The sequence below is a fragment of the Triticum aestivum genome, chromosome 3B (genome assembly GCF_018294505.1).
Source record: "Triticum aestivum cultivar Chinese Spring chromosome 3B, IWGSC CS RefSeq v2.1, whole genome shotgun sequence".
NCBI classification, from domain to species: Eukaryota; Viridiplantae; Streptophyta; class Magnoliopsida; order Poales; family Poaceae; genus Triticum; species Triticum aestivum.
The window spans coordinates 432,490,274-432,503,726 of record NC_057801.1 but is presented as its reverse complement, the minus strand read 5'-3'; the positions used below and the strand labels follow the sequence as shown (position 1 = coordinate 432,503,726).

At 45.8% G+C, this 13,453-nt stretch overlaps 1 protein-coding gene across 4 annotated transcripts; it reads right to left on the bottom strand.

Moving 5' to 3' along the window:
• Positions 1-1,218: 1,218 nt before the first annotated feature.
• Positions 1,219-5,964, bottom strand: LOC123070219 (scarecrow-like protein 34). Of its 4 annotated transcripts, none has more exons than XM_044493301.1 (4): positions 5,476-5,960; positions 5,208-5,387; positions 4,184-4,365; positions 3,574-4,103 (listed from the first exon to the last, which is right to left on the bottom strand). In XM_044493301.1, exons 1-4 carry the CDS (start codon positions 5,550-5,552, stop codon positions 4,054-4,056), a joined length of 489 nt encoding a protein of 162 aa, XP_044349236.1. In that variant the 5' UTR covers positions 5,553-5,960; the 3' UTR covers positions 3,574-4,053. The 4 variants fall into 4 exon arrangements, with proteins under 4 accessions (XP_044349233.1, XP_044349234.1, XP_044349236.1 ...); XM_044493300.1 differs by having other exon boundaries at positions 5,208-5,393; positions 5,476-5,958; XM_044493298.1 differs by having other exon boundaries at positions 1,219-4,103; positions 4,184-5,393; positions 5,476-5,964.
• Between the last annotated feature and the right edge of the window lie 7,489 nt (positions 5,965-13,453).

The following is a 13,453-nucleotide window of genomic DNA, read 5'->3' as shown; positions in this document are numbered from 1 at the left end:
ACTACGCGGCGTAGGCAGGAGTAGCTTCACCACGGCCCGGGGACAGAAGACACCCATTATTTTAATGTAGAAATATTTCATACTTGCATTGTGTATGAACAAAAAGATGAATATGGTATGCATGGGATGCAAAATAGTGTTAGTGGATGCTGACATGACACACTTGATGAGATGAAAAGCCACCTGTTCAGAGAATTAGAGTCAGTGAGGATCAACTATTTAAGAATAGTAGATTAATATTAATACTATCATTTATACATGGGGGCAGCTAATCGGAGGTTATAAAACCATTTGCGAGGACCTCCAAGGGTCATTTTATGGTTGCCTAGAAGCACACCAAGCGGTGCATCTAGTCTCCGCCACATATCGTGTGTTGGGCGTTCCTTCTGTATTTCATGTTTTTATTTCTTACGTGTTTTAGCTGTTTTTTTTTTGGTTTTTCAGTTTTCACCGGATTTTTTTTTAGGTTTTGGAGGGGGGGGGATGCACGCTTTTTTTGCGGGATTATTTTGTGCTATTTGTTTCTCATGAAAAACAGATTTGCTTCCACGAAAAGCACAATCTATATATATATATATATATATATATATATATATATATATATATATATATATATATATATATATATATAGCACGGATTTTCTATCAACACTTGCTACAGACATTGCTATCAGAACCTTTCAATTGCCTGGAAATTCGAATTTTGTCATGGATAAGGTTCCAATTTCTGGAATTATTGGTGGTCTCACTGTCCAAAGAGGAAGCCATGTGCCTCTATTTTACTGGCGCTTGGACAAAAACGGCAACCTAGGGCCTGTAGTGTCAGGTGTATTCAGAGTTCGTTTGCAGCCACTTTCCAACATCGGGGCTCTCACATGCAACAGTTTCAGCAAGGAGGTAATAGCATCCCAGGTACCCTAACTTGCATGGAATGTGATGGTTTAGTCTCAAACTTGCAAAATGCTACTCCACCATACCCCAACTTGCACTAGATGTGATGATTTAGTCCCCTGCCTATCACAGCATGACAAGTGGCAGCCAGCTGGCCGGACAAGTCGTCGCCTGCACTTTTACAAAAAAACACCCTGCGTTTTGTCTAATTAACCCCCGCTACATGCAGCTCTTCTGTTGCTCCGCGTCCTAAATTTCGAGGACGGCACCGGCAAGGTGTGGCAGTTCCGCTACTCGTACTGGAACAACAGCCAGAGCTACGTCCTCAACCAAGGCTGGGGCCGCTTCGTGAAGGAGAAGGGCCTTGGCGCCTGAGACGTCGTCGGGTTCTACCGCTCCGCCGCCGGCAGCACTGGCGAAGGCACCAAGTGTTAGAAAATAAACTGTGACGCATGTGAGGCCGTGGTCACCAGCGTGTGTGCGTGTGTATGTCTAGGTCTACACCGGACGCCGGTGCATGGCCGCGTGAGTGCTCGAGTTCGAGCCGCAGTCCATTGGCGTCGTGCGCGCGTAGAGCTAGCTAGTTAGTTGGATACGTCGTGCGCGCGGCCGTATCAGTAGTAGTTAGTTAATGTGTAGCGTGCATGCAATAGTCAGTTAGTGCATGCATGTAGTTGTAGATATCCGTTGGTTGCCAGCCGAGACGTACGCGTACGAGCGCGCATCATGGGCGCTGGCGAGTGCGGATCGCGCGAAACAGTAGACCTGGCTCCCCGTGCCCGCCAGCCGCGCCTCCAGCCCCTTGGCGAAGCAGTGCGCCAGCCTCTACGTGGCGTATCCCGTCGGCCCGGAGTGCTGCTTGATCTGCCTGAGCAGCTCCGTCGCGCCCCGGCGGTCGCCTGCGGCCACGGCCTGCGCGCAGTGGATGAGCATGGTGAGCAGGTCGACCGCCTCGCTCTTCTTCGCGCGCGCCGTCTTCCCGTTCTTCTTCTTGGCCTTGCTGTCCATGGCGAGGCGCAGCTCCTCTATCCCCTGCATGCATGCCTCGTACTCCTCCAGCATTATTTCGTCGAACATCTCGCGGGCGCCGGTCTCCTCGCTGTCCGGCATCATCAGCTTGCTGCTCCTGGCGGTCTCCGCCTCCAGGTCGTCCTCGTCGTACCTGTATTTGCGGCCTCGGCCATTGCCGGACGTCGGTGTTCCATCCGCCACCTCCTTCTTGACGGTGAAGCCGCGCTCCTTGCCAGGGATGGCCTCGAGGAGGGTGTTGTTGGTCGGCAAGAACTTGTTGGCCTCCTCCATGCCCTTGAGGAAGGCCGAGTTGAGCATGCCCATGTCACCGCCGTTACTGAAGAGAGCAGCCCGCCCTGGTCGCCAACGCCGGCGGAAAACATCTCCATCTTCCGCTCGGCCTCCTTCTCCTCCGCCGGGCCATTTAGGATTGCCGAACTCTGGGTGCCCGGGCTGCCGTCGTTCTGGCCGAAGAAGGCGTTGGCCCCATCGGCCGCGCAAGTTGCGCCGGATTCTGCTGGAACCCCGCAGCTGTGGCGTCAGCAAGGAACATGATACTGTTTAATTAGACAAGACGTATCGTGGGCGCTGGCGAGTGCGGATCGCGCGAAAGTATCCTGTAAATCGCGCGAAACAGAAGAGCTACCTGTAGCGGGGGTTAATTAGACAAGATGCAGGGTGTTTTTTGTAAAAGTACAGGCAACGACCTGTCCGGCAAGCTGGCTGCCACTAGTCGTGCTTTGATAGGCTGGGGACTAAATCATCACATCTAGTACAAGTTGAGGTATGATGAAGTAACACTTTACAAGTTTGGGACTAAATCATCACATTTCATGTAAGTTAGGGTACCTGGTGTGCTATTACCTCTTCAGCAAGGCTATGGAGTAGGTTTTGTTGCTTTGCTATCTTCAAAAGGTTCCATCAGTGGCCTTCTTTTTTAGCAAAATGACCGTCCATCATCTGCCTCCACTCCTTACGGTTCGGGAGCCTGAAGATCGCCATACGTTGCAATACGTTGCAACCAAACTGGATACGGCAATGCATCCTTCCATTACGGGCAATAAGTTCTACCACTATCTACATGCATTCTTCCATTACGGGCAATACAGCAATGCATTCTTGCCCGCGAAATTTGAGCCTGGAAGCAATAATCTAATGCAACAAAAAATGAGATCTCTAATAAATCTGCCGCATTTTCAACAAGCAACCCTGTCAGCTTCAAGTTGCATTACATACCATGGTTTCTACTAGTTTCTTTGTTCATTTATTATGAAAAGTTCAAGCAGGAGAGCCGCATGCAATGGAACCCAATGTGTTGGTAGTTAACCAAGCATTCATACAATCCGTTCGTTCCGAGCCTGGAGAACTTGTTGAATTGTCAACTTATTGTGAAGTGCAAGCTTTTCTGACCGTGACAAAAGCACCATCAAATGCAGTCCCAAAAATGTTTCTGTACTGAATACCCTGATCTATATTAGTGATGCATCTCTTCTGCAAGTTTGAGCAAAGTATAATGGCTTCAATGGGAGATTTGGTTTGGGAGATGCAAGTAATTCCAGGGGAGTCTCTCAAAGAGTATTATCAAGGTTGAGGACCATTTTGCTGGGATCATCGAACCACCATGTGATGTTCTTGCTGCAGAAAGCGTTTCTGTCAACCAGTTCAGTGAGATGCAGGTATGGATTTATTTTTTTTCTAATTTTGTAATACATCAAGTGAAATACTGTACTTAGTAAGCTAGGTCTATTAGACTGGTAGCTCCGCAGTCAACAAGCTTTGTGCGCTGCAGTACAAGCCATCCAGCCAGGAGTTGCATCCCATTTTCTCGGAAACAAACTGATTTCTGCTATACCGTAAAATTCAGAGTAAACAAATAGACAAGTGCATCCAGAATTTCTTAGTACAGTAGTATGGAGCGAGGCAGGATCTGTATGGCGCCCACGTTATAACCAATGATTCTAAAATAACAACCAAAATGGTTCTGCTTCTTCATTTAGAAAACCACACCAAATGAATTAAAAGAGGGAATCAACTCTGAGGCCAATGAAATTTACCAGATAGAGAAAACAGAACACTCTCAACGAAATTTTAGCCAGGAAAAAGACGTGCATTCTTTTCTGGCATTCCATCAAACATCGTTTTTTAAGACATTCAGTTGAACAGTTGACGCACAGTTTGAACTGGAGAACAAATCTCAGAGACTGCAGAGAATAAGATGCAGTCAAAATTAATTCAGTTGGACCATAACAAAAACATCAGTGCAGAAAAATGTAGAACATACCGTGGGAGTTGAAGCTGCTGCTCCTACTACTCTGGCTGCTGCAGCTTGTCGTTTCCTCTCCAAGACAACCAACTAAAAAATCATAGGGGAGAAGCAAGAACAGCAGAAAAGAGGCAAGACCTCTCGCTGCTGCAGCTTGTCGTTCCCTCTCCAACGCATGACCTATCCACGGAACACCATTCCTGTGATTATCCACACAGTCCATTTCATTGCTTGTCTCATCTGATACTCTCAAAAGCCAACACCAAAAATAGAATTTAACCATGCACTAAAACAACACTTGCAGGGAACTCCACTAAAGAAGGGAGGAGATTCAGAAATCGATTAAGGGAAATCAAACAACTTTCCAAAATCTAATGAACTTCCAAAAATCACATGAAACAACAAAGAGTTCAAGCATTTGTTCAGAATGATCAGAAGTCTGTGGATCAACTGAAGATTCAGACCAAAAGCTTAAATTTAGAGCTCCAAACCTATGAAAGCAAAACACTAAGCTAGCAAAAAAAAGATCAGGCTCAAGTAATGTTTGGTGCCACTGCTGTCTCTAATTTCCTCGTGCGTGCCATTGTCTTCCTCCTCATGACCCCCAATTTCTGTGGTGAGCACAACGCAGCACCGTCATGATTTTTGTGAAGTATGGCGACCTCGAGGCAGCAGCTTGGGACACCAGACCACGTATACGGCTAGTCACCAGCATCATCAAATCAAAGATGCATCACATAGGAAACCAAACAAAAAAATTGATGCAGGCCTGGATCAGGGAGCAGGCAAGGGGGAAACTAAGAACAACAACATTACGTCAGTGGGCCATAGTTAGGAACAGAAAAGATAACATATACATCAGCAGACAAACTAGAAAGAATTGGATTCGTTCAAGGTCCTGATATATTCTATAAAATTAGTAGTAATCTGGCTATGACTCTTTTTGCAGCTTGACGACCTCTCCAATCCGAGCAACCACAAACTCACACATTCACCAACAATCAGGGAAGAAGCAAGAAATTCGAGCACAAAAAAGACAGGCCTTTTTTCAATGCCGCCAATTTGGAGTCGCGGAGTAGCTGTGGACCAGGAGGAGGCCTTGAGAGGCCAGCAGGAAGCAGTACAGGTCGTGCCCACCGTCGACACTCCCGGGTAAGCGCGCGACAGGCCCCCGCGTGGGAGAAGACGGCCACAGCGTCTAGCACTACAGCAGCCTTGGGCCCTGGCACTAGTAGAAAAATGATTTTTAACGACAAAATATTTGGTCGTTAAAAGTTAGAATTGTTTGCTGAATGGAGTGGAAAATGTACCTCATTCTCAGCCATAGTTGGGCTCGCCTTGGACTCCAGTACTCAAAATTAAACGGGGAATGGAATAGAACAGCCATCGCTGGCTCGAGGGAAGAAGCGGGGACGGAGTTGGGTCTGAATCGACCGACGAAACTGGTGTGTCCCCAATGTTGTGGGTCGCACGCTACGCCCGACGAAAATGGCAGCACCGGTGATGGCAGAGAGGCGTCGCAACAGCGTCGTCTCCCGAAAAAGTCTGGCGTTTCACTCCTGTGAACCCACGGCGACGTAGCCGGTGAAGCTCCCCCGCCACGGCTCTGCCAACCACATGGGTCCAGGCCGCAGAAGCGAGAGGGAGCCCGAGCATGATGAAGGGAAGGGGAGCTACGAGATGAGGGTGGGAGAGGGTTGGGGCGGTGCGACTCGCCGGGAAAAGGGTGAGAGGGTTGGGGCGGCGGGATCTGGATGAGATGGAGAATGAGAGAGAGAGAGAGCGCGATGGGGTGGATAAATGAGAGAGAAACAGCGAGTAAGTTTTTTTTTAAGACAAAGAAACAGCGAGTAAGTTCGGCACCGATAACGTACATGGGCCGATGGTTCTCCAGAACCTTTCGTCCGGCTGCAATCACGGGCCGACTGCCAAACCTGCCGCCCTGCCCAGCCTATTACTGCATGCTACTGGGCTAGACGCGGGCTGAGTGGTCCAGCTTTGGCTATAAGAGGAATTATTCATCAATCTTTACCTAATAATAAAGAAAATTGAGTTTCTGTCGTACGTCGTTGGCAATTTTGCGGAAAACCCCCTCTATTTCTGACAAATCAACCCGCAGTCCCCGTTTAAGTGAATCTGAGAAAACTATTCATTTTTACAAAAATAGCCCTATGTTTGTAAGAATTCAGCCCGCGATCCTTTCCTTCTATCTTATCCAGACGCTTCCTTTCAAGCGCGGCGGGGCGGCGCCCTTCATGACGGCGACAGCTCCGGGTGGGCTCGTGGGCGAGTGTGCTGCAGGAGGCTTCGCGGCGGTCGGCGGACGTGTCGCAACCTGCCTCCATCCCCGGCCTCTTTCTGTTGGGGAACGTAGTAATTTCAAAAAATTTCCTACGCAACACGCAAGATCATGGTGATGATATAGCAACGAGGGGAGAGTGTTGTCTACGTACCCTCGTAGACCGAAGCGGAAGCGTTGACGCAACGTAGAGGAAGTAGTCGTACGTCCTCCGGTTCAACCGATCCAAGTACCGTTACTTCGGCACCTCCGAGTTTCTTGACACGCGTACAGCTCGATGACGCACCCTCGATCTCCGATCCAGCAGAGGCGCCGAGGGGGAGTTCCGTCAGCACGACGGCGTGGTGACGATCTTGATGTTCTCCTGTTGCAGGGCTTCGCCTAAGCACCGCTACAATATGACCGAGGTGTGATATCGTGGAGGGGGGCACCGCACACGGCTAAGGAACGATCAATGATCAACTTGTCTGTTCTAGGGTGCCCCCTTACCCCCGTATATAAAGGAGGGAGGGAGGAGAGGTGGCCGGCCCTAGGGGGGCGCGCCATGAGGAGGGGGAAACCTACTCCAAGTAGGTTTCCCTCTCTTTTCCTATCTTATTTGGAGGGGGGAGGAAAGAGTACTAGTATTAGGAAGTAGTACTAGTAGTAGTAATAGGAAGAGGGGGAAGGAGAAAGGAAAGGGGGGCCGGCCCCCTTCCCCCAATTCGGATTGGGCTTGGGGGGCGCGCCCCCTTCCTTGCTCCTTCTCTCTTCCTCCTACATGGGCCCAATAAGGCCCATATACCTCCCGGGGGGTTCCGGTAACCTTCTGGGCTCCAAACTTCTCCGGAACCTTTCCGGTGTCCAAATATATCCGTCCAATATATCAATCTTTATGTCTCGACCATTTCGAAACTCCTCGTCATGTCCGTAATCATATCCGGGACTCCGAACAACCTTCGGTACATTCAAAATACATAAACTCATAATATAACTGTCATCGAAACCTTAAGCGTGCGGACCCTACGGTTCGAGAACGATGTAGACATGACTGAGACACATCTCTGGTCAATAACCAATAGCGGGACCTGGATGCCCATATTGGTTCCTACATATTCTACGAAGATCTTTATCGGTCAAACCGCATAACATCATACGTTGTTCCCTTTGTCATCGGTATGTTACTTGTCCGAGATTCGATCGTCGGTATCCAATACCTAGTTCAGTCTCGTTATCGACAAGTCTCTTTACTCGTTCTGTAATACTTCATCTTATAACTAACTCATTAGTTACATGCTTGCAAGGCTTAGGTGATGAGCATTGCCGAGAGGGCCCAGAGATACCTCTCCGACAATCGGAGTGACAAAACCTAATCTCGAATTATGCTAACTCAACATGTACCTTCAGAGACACCTGTAGTACTCCTTTATAATCACCCAGTTACGTTGTGACGTTTGGTAGTACCCAAAGTGTTCCTCCGGCAAACAGGAGTTACACAATTTTCATAGTTACAGGAACATGTATAAGTCATGAAGGAAGCAATAGCAGAATATTAAACGATCAAGTGCTAAGCTAACGGGATGGGTCATGTCAATCACCTCATTCTCCTAATAATGTGATCCCATTAATCAAATGACAACACATGTCAATGGTTAGGAAACATAACCATCTTTGATTAATGAGCTAGTCAAGTAGAGGCATACTAGTGACTATATGTTTGTCTATATATTCACACATGTATCATGTTTCCGGTTAATACAATTCTAGCATGAATAATAAACATTTATCATGATATGAGGAAATAAATAATAACTTTATTATTGCCTCTAGGGCATATTTCCTTCAGTCTCCCACTTGCACTAGAGTCAATAATCTAGATTACATAGTAATGATTCTAACACCCATGGAGTCTTGGTGTTGATCATGTTTTGCTCGTGAGAGAGGCTTAGTCAACGGGTCTGCAACATTCAGATCCGTATGTATCTTGCAAATCTCTATGTCTCCCACTTGGACTTGGTCCCGAATGGAATTGAAGCGTCTCTTGATGTGCTTGGTCCTCTTGTGAAATCTGGATTCCTTTGCCAAGGCAATTGCACCAGTATTGTCACAGAAGATCTTCATTGGTCCCGATGCACTAGGTATGACACCTAGATCGGAAATGAACTCCTTCATCCAGACTCCTTCATTTGCTGCTTCAGAAGCAGCTATGTACTCCGCTTCACATGTAGATCCTGCCACGACGCTTTGTTTAGAACTGCACCAACTTACAGCTCCACCGTTTAATAAAAACACGTATCCGGTCTGCGATTTAGAATCGTCCGGATCAGTGTCAAAGCTTGCATCGACGTAACCATTTACGACTAGCTCTTTGTCACCTCCATATACGAGAAACATATCCTTAGTCCTTTTCAGGTATTTCAGGATGTTCTTGACCGCTGTCCAGTGATCCACTCCTGGATTACTTTGGTACCTACCTGCCAAGCTTATTGCTAAGCATACGTTAGGTCTGGTACACAGCATTACATACATGATAGAGCCTATGGCTGAAGCATAGGGAACATCTTTCATTTTCTCTCTATCTTCTGCTGTGGTCGGGCATTGAGTTTGACTCAACTTCACACCTTGTAGCACAGGCAAGAATCCTTTCTTTGCCTGATCCATTTTGAACTTTTTCAAAAAATTTGTCAAGGTATGTACTTTCTGAAAGTCCTATTAAGCGTCTTGATCTATCTCTATAGATCTTGATGCCCAATATGTAAGCAGCTTCACCGAGGTCTTTCATAGAAAAACTTTTATTCAAGTATCCCTTTATGCTATCCAGAAATTCTATATCATTTCCAATTAATAATATGTCATCAACATATAAAACTAGAAATGCTACAGAGCTCCCACTCACTTTCTTGTAAATACAGGCTTCTCCAAAAGTCTGTATAAAGCCATATGCTTTGATCACACTATCAAAACATTTATTCCAACTCCGAGATGCTTGCACCAGTCCATAAATGGAACGTTGGAGCTTGCACACTTTGTCAGCACCTTTTGGATCAACAAAACCTTCAGGTTGCATCATATACAACTCTTCTTCTAGAAATCCATTCAAGAATGCAGTCTTGACATCCATTTGCCAAATTTCATAATCATGAAAAGCAGCAATAGCCAACATGATTCGGATAGACTTAAGCATCGCTACGGGTGAGAAAGTCTCATCATAGTCAACCCCTTGAACTTGTCGAAAACCTTTTGCAACAAGTCGAGCTTTGTAGACAGTAACATTACCATCAGCGTCAGTCTTCTTCTTAAAGATCCATTTATTCTCAATGGCTTGCCGATCATCGGGCAAGTCAACCAAAGTCCATACTTTGTTTTCATACATGGATCCTATCTCAGATTTCATGGCCTCTAGCCATTTTGCGGAATCTGGGCTCATCATCGCTTCCTCATAGTTCGTAGGTTCATCATGGTCTAGTAACATGACTTCCAGAATAGGATTTCCGTACCACTCTGGTGCGGATCTTACTCTGGTAGACCTACGAGGTTCAGTAGAAACTTGATCTGAAGTTTCATGATCAATATCATTAGCTTCCTCACTAATTGGTGTAGTTGTCACAGGAACCGGTTCTTGTGATGAACTACTTTCCAATAAGGGAGTAGATACAGTTATCTCATCAAGTTCTACTTTCCTCCCACTCACTTCTTTCGAGAGAAACTCCTTCTCTAGAAAGGATCCGATTTTAGCAACGAAAATCTTGCCTTCAGATCTGTGATAGAAGGTGTACCCAATTGTCTCCTTTGGGTATCCTATGAAGACACATTTCTCCGATTTGGGTTCGAGCTTATCTGGTTGAAGTTTCTTCACATAAGCATCGCAGCCCCAAACTTTGAGAAACGACAACTTTGGTTTCTTGCCAAACCACAGTTCATAAGGCGTCGTCTCAACGGATTTTGATGGTGCCCTATTTAACGTGAATGCGGCCGTCTCTAAAGCATAACCCCAAAACGATAGCGGTAAATCGGTAAGAGACATCATAGATCGCACCATATCAAGTAAAGTATGATTACGACGTTCGGACACACCATTTCGCTGTGGTGTTCCAGGTGGCGTGAGTTGCGAAACTATTCCACATTGTTTCAAATGTAAACCAAACTCGTAACTCAAATATTCTCCTCCACGATCAGATAGTAGAAACTTTATTTTCTTGTTACGATGATTTTCTACTTCACTCTGAAATTCTTTGAACTTTTCAAATGTTTCAGACTTGTGCTTCATTAAGTAGATATACCCATATCTGCTCAAATCATCTGTGAAGGTGAGGAAATAACGATATCCGCCACGAGCCTCAACATTCATCGGACCACATACATCTGTATGTATGATTTCCAACAAATCTGTTGCTCTCTCCATAGATCCGGAGAACGGTGTTTTGGTCATCTTGCCCATGAGGCACGGTTCGCAAGTACCAAGTGATTCATAATCAAGTGATTCCAGAAGTCCATCAGTATGGAGTTTCTTCATGCGTTTTACACCGATATGACCTAAACGGCAGTGCCACAAATATGTTGCACTATCATTATCAACTCTGCATCTTTTGGCTTCAACATTATGAATATGTGTATCACTACTATCGAGATTTAATAAGAATAGACCACTCTTCAAGGGTGCATGACCATAAAAGATATTACTCATATAAATAGAACAACCATTATTCTCTGATTTAAATGAATAACCGTCTCGCATCAAACAAGATCCAGATATAATGTTCATGCTCAACGCAGGCACCAAATAACAATTATTCAGGTCTAAAACTAATCCCGATGGTAGATGTAGAGGCAGCGTGCCGACCGCGATCACATCGACTTTGGAACCATTTCCCACGCGCATTGTCACCTCGTCCTTAGCTAATCTTCGCTTAATCCGTAGTCCCTGTTTCGAGTTGCAAATGTTAGCAACAGAACCAGTATCAAATACCCAGGTGCTACTGCGAGCATTAGTAAGGTACACATCAATAACATGTATATCACATATACCTTTGTTCACTTTGCCATCCTTCTTATCCGCCAAATACTTGGGGCAGTTCCGCTTCCAGTGTCCAGTCTGCTTGCAGTAGAAGCACTCAGTTTCAGGCTTAGGTCCAGACTTGGGTTTCTTCACTTGAGCAGCAACTTGTTTGCCGTTCTTTTTGAAGTTCCCCTTCTTCTTCCCTTTGCCCCTTTTCTTGAAACCAGTGGTCTTGTTGACCATCAACACTTGATGCTCCTTTTTGATTTCTACCTCCGCGGCTTTCAGCATCGCGAAGAGCTCGGGAATAGTCTTGTTCATCCCTTGCATATTATAGTTCATCACAAAGCTCTTGTAGCTTGGTGGCAGTGATTGGAGAATTCTGTCAATGACGCTATCATCCGGAAGAGTAACTCCCAGTTGAATCAAGTGATTATTATACCCAGACATTTTGAGTATATGTTCACTGACAGAACTGTTCTCCTCCATCTTGCAGCTGTAGAACTTATTGGAGACTTCATATCTCTCAATCCGGGCATTTGCTTGAAATATTAACTTCAACTCCTGGAACATCTCATATGCCCCATGACGTTCAAAATGTCGTTGAAGACCCGGTTCTAAGCCGTAAAGCATGGCACACTGAACTATAGAGTAGTCATCAGCTTTGCTCTGCCAGACGTTCTTAACGTCGTCAGTTGCATCAGCAGCAGGCCTGGCACCCAGCGGTGCTTCCAGGACGTAACTCTTCTGTGCAGCAATGAGGATAATCCTCAGGTTACGGACCCAGTCCGTGTAATTGCTACCATCATCTTTCAACTTTGCTTTCTCAAGGAACGCATTAAAATTCAACGGAACAATAGCACGAGCCATCTATCTACAAACAAACATAGACAAGCAAAATACTATCAGGTACTAAGTTCATGATAAATTTAAGTTCAATTAATCATATTACTAAAGAACTCCCACTTAGACAGACATCTCTCTAGTCATCTAAATGATTACGTGATCCAAATCAACTAAACCATGTCCGATCATCACGTGAGATGGAGTAGTTTCAATGGTGAACATCTCTATGTTGATCATATCTACTATATGATTCACGCTCGACCTTTCGGTCTCCGTGTTCCGAGGCCATATCTGTATATGCTAGGCTCGTCAAGTATAACCTGAGTATTCCGCGTGTGCAACTGTTTTGCACCCGTTGTATTTGAACGTAGAGCCTATCACACCCGATCATCACGTGGTGTCTCAGCACGAAGAACTTTCGCAACGGTGCATAATCAGGGAGAACACTTCTTGATAATTAGTGAGAGATCATCTTAAAATTCTACCGTCAATCAAAGCAAGATAAGATGCATAAAGGATAAACATCACATGCAATCAATATAAGTGATATGATATGGCCATCATCATCTTGTGCTTGTGATCTCCATCTTCGAAGCACCGTCGTGATCACCATCGTCACCGGCGTGACACCTTGATCTCCATCGTAGCATCGTTGTCGTTACGCCATCTATTGCTTCTACGACTATCGCTACCGCTTAGTGATAAAGTAAAGCAATTACAGGGCATTTGCATTTCATACAATAAAGCGACAACCATATGGCTCCTGCCAGTTGCCGATAACTTCGGTTACAAAACATGATCATCTCATACAATAAAATATAGCATCATGTCTTGGCCATATCACATCACAACATGCCCTGCAAAAACAAGTTAGACGTCCTCTACTTTGTTGTTGCAAATTTTACGTGGCTGCTACGGGCTTAAGCAAGAACCAATCTCACCTACGCATCAAAACCACAACGATAGTTTGTCAAATAGACTCCGTTTTAACCTTCACAAGGACCGGGCGTAGCCACACTCGGTTCAACTAAAGTGAGAGAGACAGACACCCGCCAGCCACCTTTAAGCACGAGTGCTCGTAACGGTGAAACCAGTCTCGCGTAAGCGTACGCGTAATGTCAGTCCGGGCCGCTTCATCTCACAATACCGCTGAACCAAAGTATGACAT